We start from the raw sequence: 21,823 nt of genomic DNA, 5'->3' as shown, positions 1-21,823 counted from the left end.
GATGGTGGCACTGAGCATTGTTAAGGTTGCCTGACACTTGTCATTATAGTATGCAGTGTTGTTGTAGCCATGTTGGTCCCAGGATGTCATATTTCATTTCAGTTGTTTATAATACTGCCAAACTTTAACTGTTCCATCTGAAATTTTTCCATGCCAGCTGTTTGCCGCAGGCTGAATTTGCTCTTCCAATGAAAAAAACACTCAATTCTGGCTAAATTAAAAGCCTCTAAAAATATCACTTACCACATACTCAGTAGAGACTTGTTAGAGTTTGGCAGCAAAATTCTCCAAAGATTCCATCAGTCCTGAGCATGCTCCAGCCCAGGACTGCAGGGACTGAGAAGGACTTTCCCTCTAATTGCTTCACTGGGCACAGGAACTGAGAGTGAGGAAATGGTTTTTCCTGTGTTCTCAATGCTGGCACCCTGGCAGCAAAGAAGAGGAAGTTGCCTGACTTGAATGCAGAGGGGGCAAGAGTCAGACTGGGGTGAGGGAGCAGGGGATGGATAGCTCAGTGGTTTGAGCATTGGCCTGCTAAACCCAGAGTTGTGAATTCAATCCTTGAGGGAGCCATTTAGGGATCTGGGGCAAAAATTGAGGATTGGTCCTACTTCAAGCAGGGGGTTGGACTAGATGACCTCCTGAGGTCCCTTCCAACCCTGATATTCTATGATTCTATGGGGGGGATGCAGAGAAAGTAAAGTGGGACAAGGAGTATGGGAGAAGGGCAGGGCACTGGGAGGAATGTAAGGAAACACATAATGAACTGTTAAACAGATAAATATTAAATAATGTTAGAGAAGTATCTATTATATAGTTAATAGCATTTTAAGAAAATGTAAAAGGAAACTTCTGCTTTCTTGTTAACACAGCTTTCAAAGGCTGTAAAAAAAATCAGAAAGTTTGCTTGTGTCTTATCTACACTGAATTCTTGGTTTGTGTAAACAACATGTCAAAGCAAACCAAACAAAAGTGTAATTTACTAGCCAGGTGAAGTTGTGCCTACTAAGAGACTAGGAAGAATGGGTACTGACTGAACAGAAATAGATAACCCAGGCAGTAACTTCAAGGTCACAAAATGAAAATAAGTATGACTAAAACAACTGTTTTAAAAAAAACCAACAGATTACCTGAAAGCAATGAAAAGATAGCTGGATTGAGTAAGGAGGGAAATAGCAATGGCTAAAAGTCAAAGGGAAAGATAAGGAGATGCATTTTTATTTATCCTGTTAAAACTCTAATAGGTATCAATTAAAAGGATTTTGGGATACTATTATGAAAATATATTTAGAATAGAAGTTTTATAGATGAGGTGGTTTTAATAAGATGTGCCTGCGTAATGTTATGAAACAAGGTATAAAGAATGTGTTTCACAAATGGGGATGGAGCAATGGAGGACTCACCCCTGATTGGACCACCATAAATCTCATAATGACAGAAACAGCCTACTTGTGCCCCAGGATTGTGTAATTAATCATTACGCTATCCTGTTTTACTTTACTTATGCACTATGTTTAACTAAGGCAATTATATACTGCCAAAATGCTGGAATACACACTCAGGTCCACGCCACCAAGAATTGAAGGAAAAATTTGAAGTGAAGGGAACAAATGGGACAATTCCTTCCACATAATTCCTTCCTGTGGCAGCCGTGATGGGTGCCCCACCAGGCATGGTAAAAAGAGTAGGAAATCCAAATCTCCTTCTCATGATGGAGCGTTTCTCTCCAGCTTGAGAAGTGGGGACACTCCCTCAGCGAGGCTTGGATAGGAGATGTTTGACAAACAGTTTTAATGGATATTGGGGCGTCACTTCTGATTTATTATGAGAAACAACCAAGAACAGGACTCTGAACAAATGACATCGCAAATATTTGATGGTAGTGATTCAATGGCATGTATTTAAATGCCAACCTCCATTAAAATTGGCTCGTGGAAAGCACAAGCCACATTTCCTTCAGCGAATTTGCCCACAAGACAGTCAATTGTGAAGTCTGATATCATGGTCAAACATGGGCTCATGGTGGATCTGCTAATATGTGCCTCCAGATCATCTCTGCTGCTAAGAGTGGACAGTGGGTTATACCAGTTGCTCACCCAGTGTATATTGTGAAGGGGTGTGCTCCCTCAGCAGTACAATGACCTCACTTTAGAATATGGACTGAAGAGTGTGATGCAGACATGTAAAGGCAACAGCAAGCATTTACCTCCTCCAAGCATGAATGCAGGAGGATACAAGCTTCTATGGTATCTCTCCATGGGTGCGCCACTGTAGGTGTATCTGTGTCCCTCTGCCTCGGATCGGATATTTTACATAGCAGTGTTCATTTGAGCTGCCCATGCACTGTCTCTCTCATGCTCTGCCTTAAGGCTAATTAGAACTGTGTGAGTGAACCACCCTCAATTCCTTCTTTATCGCAGAGCCATTATTGAGAACTCTGAAGCAGAGGGGAGGAGGGTGAGTTGCGAAGCACCCATAGACACACTCATCTCGAAGAACCATCATTACTGCACAAGGTGAGTAACAACTTCTTCAAGGAGTAGTGTCCTTATGAGTGGCTCTACTGGAGGTGACTCCCGAGCGGTATCCCCGATGCAGGGCTGAGGTTTCAGATTCGAATCTGTTTTGGACGACAATGCTGTGGAGCCAAAGACAGCACTGGAAGCTGAGTTGCTAAAGATTATGTAGTGTTCTGCAAAAGTATGAGCAGATGCCCAAGGCACTGCCCTGTAGATTTCTGAGATGGGAACATCTTTAAGGAAGACAACTGAGGTGGAAACTGATCTCGTGCATATGTATGCATTCAGGATGGAGGTAGCAAATTACAAGTATGATAACAATAGTTAATACAGTTTGAGACCCATTTGGAAAGCGTCTGAGCTGGTATTGCAGTGCCTTTTGACCTGTCCGCAATTGAGAGGAACAGCTTAGGAGATTTCCTGAAGACCTTTGTCCTGTTCAAATAAAAAGCCAAGGCTCTCCTAATGTCAAGCGTATGAAGCATAGTCTCCCTATTGTCACTGCAAGGTTTTGGGTAGCAGGTGGGAAGGTGAATGAGCTGGTTCATGTGGAAAGATGAGGTCATCTTAGGGAGGAACTTTGTGTGTGGCCTCAGGGTGACTTTGTCTTTAAAGAAAATTGTGAAGGGGTGTGTGTGCCATTAATGCCACAATTTCCCCTATTTGACGTGCCAAGGTGATGGCTACTAGGAATGCTGTCTTCATGGACAGATATATAAGAGAATAAGAGGCCATAGGTTCAAAGGACAGTCTAGTTAGGCTCTTTAGAACTAAATTCAGATCCCACGTTGGAGTGGGGTGTCTGGTTTGTGGGAAGAGATTTTTCAATCCCCTTGATGAATCTCTTTGTTGTTGGATGGGCAAAAACTGAGTGTCCATCTATCTGTTGGCAGAAGGCCGTGATGGCCATAAGATGTACCTTGAAAGAGCTAAGAGATAACCCCACTCTCTTGAGGCCAAGCATGTAGTCCAGCACAAAGGGGAAGGAGGAAGATATCAAGGCAATTTGCTTGGAATTACATCAGACCTGGAATCTTTTCCATTTTTGCAGGTAAGTGCAGTGGGTAGCCGATTTTCTACCATGTAATAACACTTCTTTCACCTCCTCAGAACAGCAGCTCTCTATGTATTGGAACCATGAAGGAGCCAAGCCTTGAGCTGGAGGATCCGTAGGTTGGGACGGTGGGTTTGCCCATTGTTTTGGAAAGGAGGTTTAGAATGAGCTGGAGATGGATTGGTGGACACATCACTAGCTGTGCCAGGTAGAGGTACCACATCTGTCTCAGCCAGGTGGGAGCAATCAATCACTTACACTTTTTCTCTCTTTATTTTTATCCCAACCTTTGTCAGCAGAGGGAATGGAGGAAAGGCATATAGAAGGCCTTTGTCCCATGGGAGAAGGAGAGAGTCTCCTGAGGAGTGTTGCCTGAAACTGGCTCTGGAGCAATAGAGTGGGTATTTTCTATTCAGGTAAGTGGCAAACAAGTCTATTGTTGGGGTTCCCCAGTGAGAGAATATGCAGTGGAACACTGTTGGGTTCATGTCCCAATTGTGGTCGTGCGAGATCTTGCGACTGTCTGCTGTCATATTCTGTACTCCTGGCAGGTAAGCAGCTGATATGAGAACATTGTGGCAAATGCACAAATTCCATAGTTTTAGTACTTCCGTGCACTGGGAGGATGATCTGGCGCCCCATTGTTGATTTATATAGAATGTGCCCCTTACGTTGTCTGTAAAGATTTTTGTGAGAGTGTCCTTGATTAGCAGAAGAAAGTGTGCGCAAGCATTTCTGACCGGTCTTAGTTCTAAGAGGTTGATATGGATAGTCAGTTCCGTGAGGGACCATTTGCTCTGAGCAGAGCACAAAGGAGGGAGAGCGCATGTGCGGGCTGAACGGACACTGCTATCAAAATCTCCTATCAGAGATGCAAGGGTGCAGATACACCTACAGTGGAGCACCCATAGGACACTACTCGAAGAAGCAGCTTTCTGGCTGATGTTAAATACCAGCAGAATCTCATAGTATATGTGGATGGTTTGTCAATACTCACTGTAATATTCACTCAAGCTTTGTTAACCAAATTAATACAAGGAGATTGAAAATTAAATCCACTGCGGGCACAATTGGTAATGCAGAAGGCAAACGTCTTGAGACTAACGCTGCAGCATAAGGAAAGATCTGTGGATCAGCAAAAGGTAAAAGTAATTCTATCTTTGCCACTGCCCACTTCTGAAACTACTAAAAACAATTTTTGGGAATGTCGGAGTTTTCCTGGGATTTTATACCAGGATATGCAGAAATAGAAGCTCCATTATATGCTTTGCTTAAAAAAATGCAGCAGTTAGGAGTGGAATCCACAATTAACTGCAGCAGGCTCTGGCCTCAGTGCCTATGTTAATTCAACCTAATTATTCACAACCATTTGTGTTGGAATTAGCTGCTGTGTGATAGCATTAGCAGCCACCCTGGGTCAACATAAAAACTCGAAGTTAAGGCCAACTGCTTATGCATCCAAGGTTCTAACCTTTATGAAACAAAAATATTTGTGATGTAAAAAACAAATGCTAGCAACCCTGGATGCAAAGTGGAATAAACAAAGCTGACATGGCAGCGAAAGAAGCAGCTATAAAGCCTCCAGAATGGAAATTACAATTCAGCACAACTCCTGTTAACACTGGTAAGGCACAGTGGAAGAATTTTAATTTGTTGGCCCTGCAAAACCAGGATACCACCATACAAAAACGTGTTCCAGGCAGGAATTGAAATAAGGGGACCCCACTAAAGGTAATCCTAGCCCCCTCAGGAGAAAATTTATGAATGGCTCAACCCTCAAATCAGAGGGGGTAGTTGTTCCTAAACTGCTACAATTTGCACTAATATATACGTGCCATGACTTGCCCAATGGGGAGCATCAGGACATTGAAAAGAGAGTGGCCCACATATAACAAGTTGGTTGGTGGCCACAAATAAAGTAAAACGTTAAACGTTATGTTAAAAACTGCCTGGTATGGGCTTGAACTAACCGAGGTCCTACAAACCGGAAGGCCAAATAAGGACATCAACAATAACAAAAAAAAAGACCTTGGGTCCAGTTAAAATGAATTACACTAGTCCCTTATCTAAGACTGTTCAAGAAAATATATTTGCTTGGTAATTGTTAAAGCTTTTTCTAAATGGGTTGACGCTATTCCCATGAAATCTAACAGAGCAGCTGCAACTGCTAAAATTCTGCTACAGCAGGTCTTTACCAAATGGGGCTCTCACGGGTAATAAACTCAAATCAAAGGACACACTTTACCTGGGAATCACATCAATGATTTTACTGAGTACACAGCAAAAATATCATGGTCTATCATCCTCAATCTTTTAAAATAGTTTTAAAAAATCGTACCCTAAAGCTAATACTCACTAAAGACCTATAAAATTAAAAAGAACTGAGATGTTAAGTTGCCACGAATACTAATGGCCTTGTGAGCTACCTTTAGATCTCTTTAAAATGATAACTGGGTGTAAAACACCACTTCCAAAACACTGTTAGCCCAGAGCTTGTACAGCAGGGGACACTAATGAATCAATGGCTGTCACAGTTAAAATGACAACTTAAAGAAGTTGGGCAGCTAAAAATGTAGGGGTATGACAGCAAAAAGAAGCTCAATAATTCAGTCACTGTAAAAAAGTGGCAAGTAGGAAATAGGGTAATGGTAAAACTGTATAATACTAAAAAAACAAAAAAACAAAAACCAACCTTGCAACCTCGCAAAGGAAAGGTATTTATAGTGAAAAGAAACAGCCCTCTTGTCCCCCGATAGGCATTAATAAAGAAAAGTGAAAGTGGAACAAATGGGTTCATATTAACCTGTTAATTTTTTCTTTTTTTTAAGAAAAGCATAATACCGCTATTAATATTTTACAGAATAGACGTGTACTGGAATATTTTGTTGAACTATGAACTTGAACTATACAAATTAACCAAACAAATCAAATCATCCAGACCTTCCGACCAAAAAACTTTGCAAACTCATCACAAACTACAACTACAAGTGGGCAATTGGACAGCGCCAAGGACAACAGGAATGTCAGTGCCTGTCACAAATAAACTGGGTACTAAAAAATAAATGTAGTCAAAAGGTTGCATAGTAACATTTCATTAAAACTACACTAAAAACACTTGTAAAAGAGACTTAACAGTACCATATTCTCAATGTGAAGAAGGGATGTCAAATTTCTATAACATGAAGATACAAAATGGGGGCACAACTCCTCAACATTGTAAAATTACAGTGCAGTTTTAGAGCCAATGTACTACCTAGAATGTAATGGGCACAATCCCACTAAAAACGTCTGAAAAGGCAGTCCAAATAAAAACTTATATTGTCCCTAAATAAATAAAATAAATAAAAAAAGTAAAGCCAAACAATTAACTTGCTAGAAACCAACTTTAAAACGTATAACTTAACAGGAATGTGTATTGGAAAATCAGGAACATTTTAAGTTATATCTATAGGATGTATATATATAAAAAAAAAAGAGTTAAAAGACAAATCCTCCCAAATTTTTACTTATGGAATCCGGATCGTTCAGAAGTTGTGTGTAGAGTCATTTGGCAAAACAGCAATGGAAGTGGGTACCATCTGGGTTTAATAGGACTTGGTCTGCTCCATCTGAACAAGTAGCATGTTGGGGCATTCATAAATTGGCAAAAGTACTTTGATACAACCATGAAAACAAAAATAGTTAAGAGGAACCAATGCAACTGGCTACCAGTATATATACCAATTTAATCTCTCTTTAAACTGGTGTTTTAAACCTGAGGTGTTCTGAGGGCTGCCCTAAAATAATTCCAGAACGAAAAAGTGATTTAAATCAGTTCCCCATCAAAAATAAAAATAGCATATTATACAATAATATGCATCGGTTCTATGTCCCGGTAATTCTTAATATCACTCAATGGAATCTTTAAAAGGTCAGTGTTTGTACAGGTAGCCAACTAAAAATTTGTGTACAAAAATTCATACAGCAATGATAAAACAGCCCTAAAAAACTAAAAATAATAATAAATTAGTAAAATAATATGGGCTTTCAGTTCATTGTTTAAATAAAAAATGTCCTTAATAAACCAAGGTAATATACAAAAGAACAAAGCCAGATAAATAAAGTAATGACTCAAAATAAGGTGCTCAATCCCCTCGCTAAAGTTAAAAATAAATTGATTGTAAAAGCCTATTAATAAAGAAACATACATCACATTACCACATCACTTAAAAAAAATAAAATAAGGTTAACCACTTAATTAGTCATAACAACAAGGCTGAAATCCATGCTATGGCTAAAAAAGTAATGTGTAGGACAATAAGTGCTCATGAGGTGGGTTTGCCAGTGTGATGCCCTTGAGGCCATGCAATCAACTTGTAGCATGAATCATAGTAACAATGAGATAGGACCCTTGGAAAGGGCCCATCTTACGTGCTCAGTATGGCTAATTGGCTGAAATGGACATAAAACCAGAACCTCGTCAATGAAAAAATAAAAAGCACTGTGCAGTTACACAGCAAGTAAAATACAATTATACAAAAAAGGGGTCTAACTTATCAACTTAATTTGTGTTTTACGCTTACATTTAAAACTGTAATTGAATAAATCCCATACCTAAATTTATTAATCCAATAGTAATCAAAAATCAGCCAAATTTTTGTAATAAAGTTACTTTGGTGGCTCCTAACTTTACACCATTGCTAAAATAAATTTATATTTAAAATCTCTTCTACTGTATAAAAAAATAAATTAGGTAAATAAAACAAGTGTTACCACCAGTCAACTGGTAAAAACAAATAATCTTAAAAAAAGATCCAGGTAGTGCTTTGCTGCTGGTGCCAAGAATACTCATTGTAATAATGCTTGCCCTTGTGCTGTAAAATAAAATATATGCTTTAAACAAAACAAAAAACAAACACAAATATTAAAGTCACACAGCCCCACTGCACAGTTCTAAATGAAGTAAAGCCCCTGTCAAAAAAATAAAAACCCAAAGTGAGGTCGATAAAAAAAGTATAAATTAGGGTAAATATATATATATATATATATATATTAAATAATGTTTAAAATAGATATTTAATAGTTTTATAAAAATGTAAAAAAATATTTTCTGCTCTCTGTTTTGTTGACAGCTTTCAACAGCTGTAAAAACAAGATTAAAATAGTTGGTTTGTGTCTTATCTGAAGTGAATTTTTGGTCTGTGCAAATAACATGGCAAACCAAACCAAACAAAAGTGCAATTTACTAGCCAGTACATCTCCCAAGGAAAAAAAACCTAACCCCTCCCCTCATTAAATAAACAACACTAGCCAAACAGTAACGCCAAGGCTATAAAAAGCAAATAAGTAAAAATAAAAGTTATACCAAAAAAAAAAAGCTACAGAAAATAGCTAAAATAAGTAAAAAATAGGTTAAAAAATAAAATTTTAGCAAAATAAGTAAAAAAGGTTATCAATAAAAAAACTGGGAGTATACAAAAATATTTATACATTTTCTTTTTGAAATAGAATTTAGTTTTAATAATCGGCACCAGGCCAATATTACAAAACAAAGTTTAAAAATATATGCTTAACAAAAAGACGGTGAAGCAACATGAAACTCACACCAAATAGAACCAGTGCAAAATTAAATAATGACCAAAACAGCCTACTTGCACTTTAGGATTGGGTAATTAATCATTAGTCTAATTAGCTATCCTGCTCTATCTGCTTTACTTATGCTCTATGCTTAATTAAGGTGGCAATAGAATGTCCTAAAATTCTTCAAGTTTAAAACTAGTTAAGTTTACCAATTGGTGTAAACTGAGCTTTTTACCAGACAGGAGGGACCTCTGACTGACTAGTCAAGTAGACAGGCTAGGAGCCAGTGCGCAGGGGAAGGCAGATCCTGCAAAGTCCAGGGGCAGAAGCGAAGAAAGAGGGGGATTGGCTGAGCACAAGGAAACTGGGACAAGGAAGCTGAGGGAGTGGAGACTACTGAGATTAGATGAGAAACTGTGGAGAGGGGGGAGGACTATGAAGAGCCTCTAGAAGAATACTGGAGAGAGGGTGGGTGGACTGCCGGGAAGACCAGAGCGTGATCGATACTGAGACAGGATAGGTGAAGAAACTAGGACTGGCACAAGGAGCTGGTAGGGAGCATGAAGGAGGAGGGGAAGACACAGGGCTGGGTCAGTGATAGACTAAAGGGGACAGGATCAGAAATGTCTGTGAACACAAAAGATCTTCCCTTCAGGAGTCCGTCACCAGCAGTATTCAGTGACAAAAGAACTTTCTTAAAACCACTGGATTTTTTTATTTTAACAGTGGGAACAAAGCATTTAGGGAAAAGGATTTCAAAACAGTCCACATGCATGCCTATCTTACCACCAACCTCTCGACGAGGTGGCTGCCTCCTGGAGTGCCCCCTCTCAGACTGGGGAGGCCCTGCCCCAGTTCCCCCCTCAATAACTGCACAAAGGCTTGTGTCCAGTAACAACCCTTCTCGGGGTCTCGTTTGTTAACATAAAATTCAAAACAAACACACAAGTCTTCTATCCCAGATTCAAGCTGGGCACAGCCCCTCTTTCCTGAGGACTGTTTCTAAGCGGGGCACAGCTTTTCCACTCTTCCCAGTCTCTGCTTAGTCTCTCCCCTCAGCCAGCTCGGAGCAATTTTGCGCGACTCTGCAATCTTCTGAGCAGCCACACCCTAGCTTCTCGACCTAGTCTTCCAAAGGCACGGAGTGACCAAGATGCTCTCCAGGGTCAAACATGCTCTCCCCCTCCCTCCTGATCTCTTCAGCACCTGCCTCAGCTTCCTCTCCTTGTTTCCTGTTCCCCTCTGGCTCTCTCTAAAAACCAGATGTTCTCTCTCAGACTCCATCAAAGAGGATGTTAATGAGGCAGAGTTGGGCTAGACCGGTTTCCTCTTAAAGGTTTCAGTCCACCCTGTGAGGCATCCTCTGATGGCCAAAAAGGCAGGCCTAGCTTCTTCCAACACCCCACTGAAAGCCTGCATCTTAGGCTGGTACCCACAAACAACTTCTCCCTCTCTTGCAAGAGGATTCCTTTTTAAAACAGCCAAACCTAGTAATTTTGTTCAGCGTTATCAGGCTTTGGGCTTTCTGGAAAATAATAAACACCACCTCCCTATTTTTTCCGGTTGGCTCGGGAGGAGGTAAAATCTGCAAAGCCAACAGATCACGCATTGTTCTTTAACAAGTATTTGAGGGATGATTTATCCTGAGCCATTCTTTGCCTTTCCCACTTATTTCCCTTACAGCCCTGTAGAACTAAACCAATATATTCCCTTACAGCCCTGTAGAACTAAACCAATATATTCCCTTACAGCCCTGTAGAACTAAACCAATATATTCATACAGTAACCATCGCAAAAACCAGCTCGACATACAGTATTAATAAATTAGAGCAGCTCCACTTCTGTCCAATGTTGTGAAAGAGGCAAGGGGTTACAGGAAGAGAACGGATGCTAATATAGGTCAGGCAGTTGTATGCTACCCTGGACAACTGGATTCTGTCCATGCCTCTGCTGCAGATTACCTGTGAGATACTAGGCATGTCTATAAACCAGACTTCTCACAGGTGGCCAGTAACTGTTTTTCAGGATGCCCAACATGTGACCTTGGGGTCTGATTTTGTAGAAGTGCTGAGCATTTACAGCTGCAGCTGACCAGGAGATGTGCTTTGGACATATAAAATGTTAAGTACTCTGAAAAATCAGGTCTAGGTGCCTCAAATTGGGCATCCAAAATTCATGGAGCACTTTTGACCTTAATTTCTGTACTTCATCTGTAAAATTGGGATACCTCAAAGATGTGTTGTGAAAATGAAATCATTAATGATTGTGAAGTACTCAGTTACTACAGTGATGAGCACCATAGAAAAGCCCATCAGAAAATAATTCTACCTTCATAATAGAGATGTAATAGTGGATGGTAAATACAAGGCCACACACTGAAAAATGAAAGTAAGACAGAATATTGTATATCTTCTCATTTGGTGAGCACGGTCCATCCTGCCCACTCAATGAGGCAGGGGACTTGTGGAAAAAGTAATATGCAACCATGTAGAGAAAAAAAAAATGCAGGGAGCCCAAATTAAAGTTGCACAAGCAACCTCAATTCTGACATTTCCTAGATTCTGCAACCTTATTGTTCCTTTCATGTACTTCTTGGGTGTAATGTACATTTTATTGTCATATAGTAAGCTGTTAGCCTCACTAGGTCAGTCATCCAGAGAGAGAGAATCATAGGGATACCTTCTGGAGGACCATCATAATACTACAAAATGGGGCCAAGAACATCCCAAAATATAGAGCACGAGTCCAGTCTGGTGGAAGCCTACTATTGATGACCATGTGCAACTAATCCATGTATCTTAAATATTTTTAAAGGCCTATATACACAACAGCCATAGGCTGATTGCTCAAATTGTATCTTATTGGAGGGTCCTCTCAAACTAAAACAAAAAAATACCATTCATTCATTTTTTATTATTCATTTAACTCAGATGAACACCTTCAGATTTTCTGAAGCAGAACAAATCTACCCAATGAAGTTCTGGACATGAAATGGGTACCATTAGCAATTTGGTAACTAATACATGTGAGACTAGAGACAAACTTTTTCTTCATGGGGTGGGGGTCAGAAAGGTGACGGTAAGCTTCAAGGTTAAAAAAAAAAGCGAACACACCAATAATTCCCAATAGTATTAAAAATCGTCCAGGGACAACACTTCCTGTAAGCCACCAGAGGTTGTGCATCTTAATATGGAGAACTTAACATGTTATTAGGATAGTACACTCTCTCCTGCCCTCTACCCTTCAAATTCAAACACTTGCAAAGCCCCTTTTATATTTTGAAAGAAGAGAACACAGGTTTTAAATGGTAGTGGGATTGGTCTATTGGATAACTCGTAGATTGTTCACATCCAAAGTCCAACACAACCATGGGCAGGTCTTCTGAGTGTTGGTGCCAATTCATGACCAACTCATCTATGGGCTTCTTCCCCAGGCAAAGAAAGAGAAAAAAATGCCAAACAAGAAAGATGATCCTGAATGTCTATAAGCACCAATCTGTTGTTCAGATGCAGAAGCTCAGGACCAAATCCCACCCTCAGTTACATCTATGCAACCTTTAAGGAAATCAGAGTTGAACACTAACTAAGGGCATTCTCTGGTACTTAATTTTGCGTTGCCTTTAAAATAGTCTTTTTGAGCAATTTTAAGAAATAAATTTTCATACAATTTTTGGTCTCCTTCAGTATCCGTTCAGCTCGTTAAAAAAATTCAAACAGCTACAATTAACAGCAATCAGTAAATGAGAAAAATAACCTGGCGGGGAAATACCAAAACGTAATGCTCAAAATAAGTTTATTTAATATATGAAAAAGGTTCAGTTAATTATCCACACTGGCTATATTTTCAGTATAAAGGTTTAAACATGTAAAAAATCAAATGCCAAAAATTCTGAAAAAATACAATTAAATTCAAAATTCTGAACATTGTAAGCAAAAGGAACAAAAAACAACAATGAATATAATCCATCAGTGTGTGTGTAGTTTTAAACATTAGCTAATGTAGCTTAGAAACATAGAAATCCATTTTATTCACTTTAACCAGTGACTGTAATAGCTTAGACAACATGAATTCAAACTTCCTAGAATTTAACTACTGCTCCTTTTCTTTCAAATATAAAGAAAGTAGAAGAAAATTACCCTAAATTAAGGATGAAAAGCATCAGCTGGTCATCAACTTGCAGTACAAAGTTAAGATAAGGAATTAGTGATTAAGGGCTAATCTACACTACTGCGCTACACTCTGGTGAATATGCGCTACGGTGACAGGAGAGTGCTCTCCCGTCAGCATAATTACTCCACCTCAGTAAGAGGTGGAAGATATGTTGCTAGGAGTGCATCTCCCGCCAATACAGCACTAGCCTGGACAGTGCTTAGGTCGCTGTAACTTGCGTCACTTAGGGGGTGGCTTTTTCACACCCCTGAGTGATGTAAGTTACATTGACTTAAACTGTAGTGTAGACAAGCCCTTATATTTTCTAACAAGTTTTATAAAGTTCAGTTTAGTAAAACTGAGTAGCAGCATAAATACTTCATGGTATCCCTTGATCAGTATGCTCAGGTTCAGTTACTTTGTTACATTGTACACTAAGTATGTAAAAAAATACTAACATCTCACCCTTCCCCCCTACCCGGCCTCAAATAAGAAAGCCTTGTTAAAAACAGAACTAATTAGAACAGCATAAATAGAAGATATTATGTAATGCTTAGGAATCTACCATTGATCCCTTTGCACTGGTCATATTATTTCCATTGCCAGCAATGGAAAGTCTCTGAGGAGAGGAGATTTTCCAGAACCAGAAAGTAAAGCAGTTGATCTATTGATAAAACAACAATCTCGATGGTTTAAATGCTCTTGAGATTTTGCTAGCTTCAATTAAAGCCTGTAGTTTGAAAAAGAAAAAAATATCAAATATATTTGAAAAGGGATAACATTTTTAACACCAACATTTTCAGCATAAGATCTTATTTGCTTAACAAAAAACAAATGTATAGTGAAAATCAGCAACACACAAATTTAGTTCGCACAAATGCATTTTTGTTGGTTTATGACTAAAGACGACCTATTTTGAACAGCTATCATCTAGGCTTCTGCTTCTTTTTGCCAGATACATTTTCCTGTAGGTCTGAAACATCGCTTTCGAGTCTTTGACTGGAACATGAAGAGCCTCATTTCCTTCCAGGATTTCCATTGCCGCATCAAGTGGAATATTATCATCAACTGAAAGACAGATATGAAGTCAGTTACACTGAAAGTCACTGCTGTTCTTTTTGCGGATACAGACTAACACGGATGCTACTCTGAAACCTGAATACTGAACATTCATCACTTACTTATAAATTTCAGCAAGCTACGTTTTACCTTTTAAAATAAAGTGACATACAAACGCAAATATTTATGAGCATTTTACCTGTGTGGTATTTAAGACCATCCACTGTGAAAACAACAATTACATAACCTGATTTACTAAACAATCTAGCATTTAATTCCTTTCCCCACAACCATTTTTAATACTGAATTGTAACTGCAAGAAGAAGTGTGGACGAAAAGGTTTAGGCCTTGTCTACACTGTGGAATTATACCAAAATATTCCCACCAATGCTACCGTGGGTTCAGCTGCATCCAGCTGGAGCTGAAATGTAGATGAAGCTTCACAAGCCATTACCACTTTATTAGGACAGTAGATCTCCAGAAAGCACCAGAGCCACATCTGCATTCAGGCTCCCATTAGTGCAGCTGAACTAGTGGTAGCACCAGCGATAATATTTTGCTAAAATGTCTTAGCGTACATTAACAGTTTTTGAAGCCAAGCAAACAGTATTTGATATTTATTCCAAAATGAATAATCAAGTCATTTCACCTTGAGCTGTTCCTTCAGTTTTTCTTTGCTTCATTGGGATGTAATTTAACCAATCTTCCTTTTTGCTTTTGACACCTGAAAATTAAAAAAAGATAAAAAGTTGAAGGGAGGGATAAATCGTACAATCACCACTAATTCTTACCTCTCACGTTATAAGCACACAGCCAGGCATAACAGGACAGCCAGTAAGTGTTTAGTCTTAAATTGTTCTATATAGCTTATTGGCTATTTATAGCAGGGGTGGGCGCAGCTCGCGAGCCACATGTGGCTCTTTTACAGTTAGAGTGCAGCTTGCAGATCCCCCCAAATCCCCACTCCATTCTTCACTTACCAGACTGGGAGGCGGGAGAGCTCAGTGCTTGTGCCCTGCAGCAGGGTGATTGGGTGAGGGGCTTTTCCCTGGGGAGGGGGGGTGTCTCAGGACTTCAGCCCTGCGAGATGCATCTGTCAGGGCTTCAGCAAGAGTGGGGCTGAAACTCTGAGCCCCAGCTGGCGCACCTGGCTCTAGAACTTTTGAAGATTATTGTATGCGGCTCAGAGGGACAGTAAGTTCGGCCACCCTGATTTATAGTTTTGTATAATATGAAATCTAAAAGATTGGAATTTCTACTGTTTTACTTAACTTCACAGGAGAACAATAAATCCTAAAATTATATTAATTCTCTTTCCCCACCGTCAAAAAAAATACCGAGGGTATGTGGTTTTAAGCCCAATACCAGCAACAAACTGCTCTTGGCTTTGCATCACAACATTCAACCTAATTTTTGCCTCATTTCATTCGCAAGACCCCATGTTATTGTTTATATGGATTCACAGAAAAGGAGAAAACTTTAATTTATACTGCACCTGCCACAAGGGATGTGTCTCTTTCAGAGGAGTGTGCAATATCCAAACTCTCTCCATCAGTGGCTGTATTTCTGAACAGTATCTCTGGACACAATTTAAACTCAAGCATTTGTGGTCTGTGTAATTTATCCTCTTCTGAAGGTGAGCTATCAGTTTTCCAGTCCTGGTGGGGCTCTGGAACTTTATTCAACGATTTTATATGCCATACAGGTTTGGCAGGTGATGTGTCTAGTTTTGTCAGACAAATGCTTTCTTGGGCAGTACGTATAAACGCAACTCTATTCAGATAGGTTTTTTGTTGTTCTCTTTGAAGAAAAATTTTCAGTCTACTAGTTTTTCTATTTAAATACTGTGGATTTTTTTCAGAATGTTTCTCTCTGTTCTGAACATCCAGGTCTTTCTCTCTGCCAGAAAAGTAGGTTTTAGACTTTTTAGAGGGGCGCCCTTTTTTGTCTTGTGGTTTGGGGATATAATTATGATTTGCTAAGAAGTTTTTATATTTCCAGACATTTTCTTCTTTCGATGTCGCAGACTTCTCAAAGTATGCCACATCAGTCGTTTGTTTATTATATCCCGCATGTTCAAAAGTGTTTGTTTCATATTTGATTCTTTCACTTTCCAATTTTGGTTTTTTTGAGTCTCTCTTCCCAATCATATTTTCTTTCCGTTTTCGTCTGTATAAACGTTCCTGTGAAGGTAGGACATTTATAGATTTATGCTGAGAATATTCATACTTTCTTGAGCTTGCATTTGGGGATTTTCTTGTGGCTCCATGATTATCCGACTTATGTTTTATTTCTGTTGACAATTTTGTCTTCTCTTTAATTTGTATGTTCTTGCTAAATGTGTAATTATGTCTCTTAACTCTGTGTGCTTCACCTGCACTCTGTTCAAGCTTTTTATATTTATGTTCTTCATATATTTTAGTTTGTTTGACCTCAATGGTCTCTGAAATTTTTGAATTGTGGACATGTGTCTTGGATTTCATGGCCAAGCCTTCTGTTTGATCTTTTTCAAAAGATTCCATCTTACAAACTTTTTCTTTTTTTTTAGTTGATATTATAGAGTGTTCTACATTTGTGTGATGGACCTTTCCTGAAGCAAATTCCTCCCTTGTGCATTTCTGAGAATCTGTTTCAGTAGTCCAAACCTCTTTCCCTGAAGAGGGAGTTAATACATGGAGTTGCAACTCTCCCCTCCACTGGCCATTTATTCTTTTGAATTTATCAATTTCTCTTTCCTCAGAAGGATGAAAAGATCTGATTATTTCTTGGTGTGCTTTAGCAGATTCGTTACTTACTTTTAGCTTAATATCTTTGTTTGTTGTAGAGTTTGGGGCATATTTTCTATCTTTGTCTACTGTGGGAAGATTTTTGCTTGTATCATGTAATTTGACAGGAAGCTGCAGGTTGTTTTCCACTATACAGTTAGTCTTTGTTATGCGACCGGTTCTACTTGTCATTTCCCGTCTCCCTTTAAAGCCAGTGTTTTCAGATTCTAAACACTGATTCTCACCATCCTGTTTCTCTGAAGTAACATCCTCTCGAGATTTGCATGAGCACCCTGGCACTGCATAAACTGCAGCTAACCAACCCATTAAACAACAATATGTAAATTTTTTCTCTTGTTTTGGGGTTCTGATTTCCTGTGTATTCTTTTCCCTCTCCATGCCTAGATTCCGATCTGGCTGGATATGGCTTTCTAAAGTCTCTCTTTCTGATGAACTGATTTCCAGTTGTTGATTTTCAGTGTTTTCCACCATGACTTTGTTACAGGATTGGTGACTATGTTCAGGGAACAGTTCTTTCATTTGCTCCGAATTTAGTATTGTGATTTTTATTTGGTCTATTGGGTCTGTAGGATCACAGCTTTTGCTATTAGCTTGAGTTCCTTTTTCAACTTGATTCTCTGTTGGCTCAATCACAGAATCTTCATTTTTAGTTAGCTCTTTCATCAGTACATCTGCACCTTCAATCCCATAAGGAAACTCTTTTAAAAGTTCAGTCAGCTGATCATTTAGAAAGGTTACAGGTACTGCTCTATTACCACTAATCCCATCATCCACTGTATTTTCACCTTCACTGGATATATGTTCTTGTGTATTTTCTTCCTTTGCGGTAGAATAGACATCTGTTTCACCTATTACATTAAATGACAGGTCTTGTTTGTTTCTGATCAACTCCTGGTTAACATCAACAATGTTCTCTCCATTCCTGGAAACTATATTTTGTACCATTTTTTGTTCCGAGCTACGAATAGTTTTAGAAGTGTCTTCATTTTTTTCTTCCTCCAAACTGCTTACATTTACATCATCCAAAATCCTTTTATTACACTGCTTTGTATCACATGAAAACATCTCTAAACTTGGTACTCCTAATGACTTTGTTGTGGAAACAGATTTAGACAGGTTTTTTTGCAATGGCAGAAGACTCTCCCCCTCAAACACATTGGTTTGCATTTCAGATTCTCCGTTACAAGTGTCCAATTGTTGTTCTTTATGCTTTGTATTAGAGGTATTTTCTTCTAACAAGGCACCATTTTTCGTTAAATGCATCAAAGGGACAGAACTGAACATACTGGCTATTTGTGAATTATAAGATGCATCACTTTCAACAAGTGAACATACACTGGAAATCTGTAACATGTCATCCTCTGATACAATCGTGGTAGTGCCCCCCCTGGGTTCTACAAAGTCCTCACAATCTTTATTCTTTGTTAAATCTTCTTGAGACACTAGACTAGAACCATTTGTGCTTGTTTTGGGCAGAGAAGTTTGGTTTTGTAAACTGAGCTGCATATTAGCTTTTTTCACTTCTTGTGCAAACTGATCAGCTTTCCTTTTGTTTACATCATACGAGCAGTTTGAATTTACAGCATCTTTTACTATTTTGTTTCCATTAGCTGATTTGGTGTACTGCATATCTGAATCCACTTTCTGTATTGGAATACATTTGTCTGATAGTAAGTAAGTAGCTTCCACTATCTCTTTATTGGTATTTGCCACTACAGAAACATCTTTTTGTTTATCTTCTTGTAGACTACACACACTACCTCCTTCAATCACTGGATAAATTATTTCAGCAGAAAATGTTGAACTTTTTTCTTGATGTTCACTTGAAGTTCTCTCTTTAGAAAGTATCAAAGGAGAAACTACAGCAACTTGCGGTTCAGAACCCTTGATCAAGTTGGAACCCAGCGTATCATGTTTTTGCCCAGCAGAAGGAGTTGTGGAAGACAGAGTTGTTTCATTTGTACTTATTGTAACTTTATTTAGGTCATCTTTAGCTACTGCAGTTTGGTTGTTTTCCAAGATACGACACGTACTCTGATCATGAAATCCTACATAAGATGATGAAATCAGATTTGACTCTATGCTTTTATTTGACTGACTATACTGAACATCCAGAGATTCTGAAGGACACTTTCTCCACAAAGCAAGACATGCTGCTATCTCTTCCATAGAAGTAGTACAGCTGTTAATTTTAGAAAATGAGTTTCCAGTAACAACTGGTGGTGGTGTATTCTCAGGTAAACCATTAGTTACACCTAGTTCAGCTGTTTCTGAAGCAAGAGGATTTATGTGAGAAGTACTGAGTATCTTCTCATTGTTCAAAGTTTTGGTGTTCTCTGTTGGCTGAGAACAAATGCCTTTAGAGTGCTGATCCAATTTAGGACATGCAGATATGGAACACTGCACGGTCTCTACAGCACCTTTTGCTTCTCTTTTGCTGGCCAGTGAACTTCCTCCTGAGAGTGTTAAATTTGAAGTTATTTTTTCATTCTGAAGGAGGCTAGGCATTTTATTAGCAAGAGCATCAGACTTTTTTTCTTGCAAAATACTCGCGCTGCTTAGAACAGAGTGGAGAAGCGAAGCTTCCCCAGTGCTAACCGATATATTTTTTGGTAGGACTCTGTCAGAGCTACTAAGTTTGGTAAAACCCGAAGTGTTTTCAGTGCATTTCATGGTCTCTTGAGTAGGATCTGCAGCTGGTGCATTCTTTGGGCCTAATACTGAATTTTTCTCAAGATTATTTAAATGAACTGGGAGTTTATCCTGATAGGTAATCAAAACAGAGCTTGAAGCAGAATTTCCTTGGTTAACCCAACGACTATTCTGAGTCTTACCTAATCCTTCACTGCCAGCGTTGGTAACGTTTTTGTCGTTTCTTTCTTCAAGTGAAGACTGACGAAATGGCAGTTGTTGACTCTTCATTCCCACTGTACCAGAGTGTGAAAATGTTTCAGTCTGACTGGCCACATGTGGAAAAAGTTTAAGGTTAGTGTTTTGATTATGTGGAGGAAGGTCACAAGTCATTTTATTATGTTCTGAAGATGCCAAGAGTTTTTGTTTTATTAAAAAAACCCTTTCAAGTATTGCATATTTTTTTTTAATGTCCAACAGTTTCTGAGCTTCCACAGCCAGACTCTCTTTTGTTACTTTCAATCTACCATCTGTTGATGAAATAGTTTTAGAATTATCGGGCAAATCTGTTGAACCACTCATTGGGCTTTCTTGTACTGAAGCTATTTTATTCGGTGGCTCAGAAGGAACTGTCACAACTTCTTGCATGCTGTTAAAATACCTTTCTAAAATGTATGTTGAAGGCTTAGCGGGCTCATTAAAAGACTGATTTGCTGTCATATTTCCACTTAAATTATATACATTTCCAGTTCCCTGACTGGTTTCTCTAGACTCTAGTTTCTGCCAGTGCTGTTGTACATCTTTAATGTAAGAAACATTACTTTGATCTGACATAGGTTTCTGCTGGTTTTGGATATGTTCATTAGATATACCTGGAACTACCTGTTGAAGACCTGTCAAAGATTGTGCTGTAGCTCTACAATCATAACTAGAAGGATAGTGTGGAGGATTTCCATTATGATCTTCAGAGCCAATTTGTGCCGATGCATACTGTTGCGATTGTACACCTATTGCAGTGTTTGGACTTGATGAATGTGTATCCTGAAATGTAGTGCTTGAACAGTGTACTTGTTGCTGGAGATGTTGTGTAGGCAAAGCAAAAGCCAAAGAGTTCTGTTGAGAATTTACACACTCATTTGATGACTGATTAATAGGTACTGTAGTACATTGTTGAGAAGATGCAGGCCCATTCAAGTTATATTGTAGTACCCATTCTACTGGCTGTTCCTGTGAAGAAGTATTGCATGCTTGGTTACCTTTATAAAACATCACAGTTCTTGTAAAATCAGGTTGTGCTATTTGAGGCTGTATAGGATAGGCATTTGTGGTCACATACTGATTCTGTGGCTTCTGAGGTATACTCTGTATATTGTTTGCAGGGTTTGTTTGTGTTGATGCAGGAGCTATTCTTGATTGGGAAAAAACATGCATGTTGGACACAGAGTTTGGCCAAAGATTTAGAGTAGTCTCTACTGGCACATGTGTAGCCTGTTTAGGGACATGCTGCCTGATTTGTACACGTGAAGGTGGATGCCTCTCAAATGAACGTTGTGAGGTAACAAAAACTCCACCAGCGACAGATTCTTTTGGAAATGCTTGCTGCAATGTTTTGTATCCCTCAGTATTTTGAAAAGGCAATCGATTTGTAACCATGTTCATGTTGTTAGACTGCAGAAATACTGTCTGGTTACTTCCAGGATAAGTACAAGCATTCTGAGTAGAGTACGTGCTTGTCTGAGGGAAAGCACATGCATTAGAAAACATGTGAGAAAAATGAATTCCTTGACTTTGCAAACTATTTTGACACTGCAAGTTATTCTGATTAGCAGCGTTTTGGGGTGGTCTTACATTCCAGTCCATCCTGTCTTGGTGTTGCTTTTATTTCTGTTGAGTTTAAATTCAGAATTCTAAAAAGAAGTCAAAATATTAATTATATTTATGCCAATAAATGTTTTTATTCTAACTTTCAAACATCCACTAACAGAACTGTTTGAATGAAATGAAGTTGCTAGATAAAACTTCACTTATGAGACATAATACTGACATCAAAAATCCCAAATGCTAAA

At 38.8% G+C, this 21,823-nt stretch overlaps 1 protein-coding gene across 3 annotated transcripts in view; it reads right to left on the bottom strand.

Annotated features, from left to right (window-relative positions):
- Positions 1-12,907: 12,907 nt before the first annotated feature.
- Positions 12,908-21,823, bottom strand: part of RESF1 (retroelement silencing factor 1) — a 62,742-nt gene continuing 53,826 nt past the window's right edge. For all 3 annotated transcript variants that reach the window (XM_048829659.2, XM_075122688.1, XM_048829666.2), the window contains 3 exons: positions 15,836-21,664; positions 14,990-15,064; positions 12,908-14,349 (listed from right to left, as the gene is read on the bottom strand). In XM_048829659.2, coding sequence (XP_048685616.2) covers positions 14,192-14,349; positions 14,990-15,064; positions 15,836-21,617 — 6,015 coding nt within the window. In that variant the 5' untranslated portion in view covers positions 21,618-21,664 and the 3' untranslated portion in view covers positions 12,908-14,191. The remainder of the gene's footprint in view (positions 14,350-14,989; positions 15,065-15,835; positions 21,665-21,823) is intronic.

This window comes from Caretta caretta, chromosome 1 (genome assembly GCF_965140235.1).
Source record: "Caretta caretta isolate rCarCar2 chromosome 1, rCarCar1.hap1, whole genome shotgun sequence".
NCBI lineage: Eukaryota > Metazoa > Chordata > Testudines > Cheloniidae > Caretta > Caretta caretta.
The sequence above is the reverse complement of the archived record's forward strand: the minus strand, read 5'-3'. Positions and strand labels throughout refer to the sequence as shown.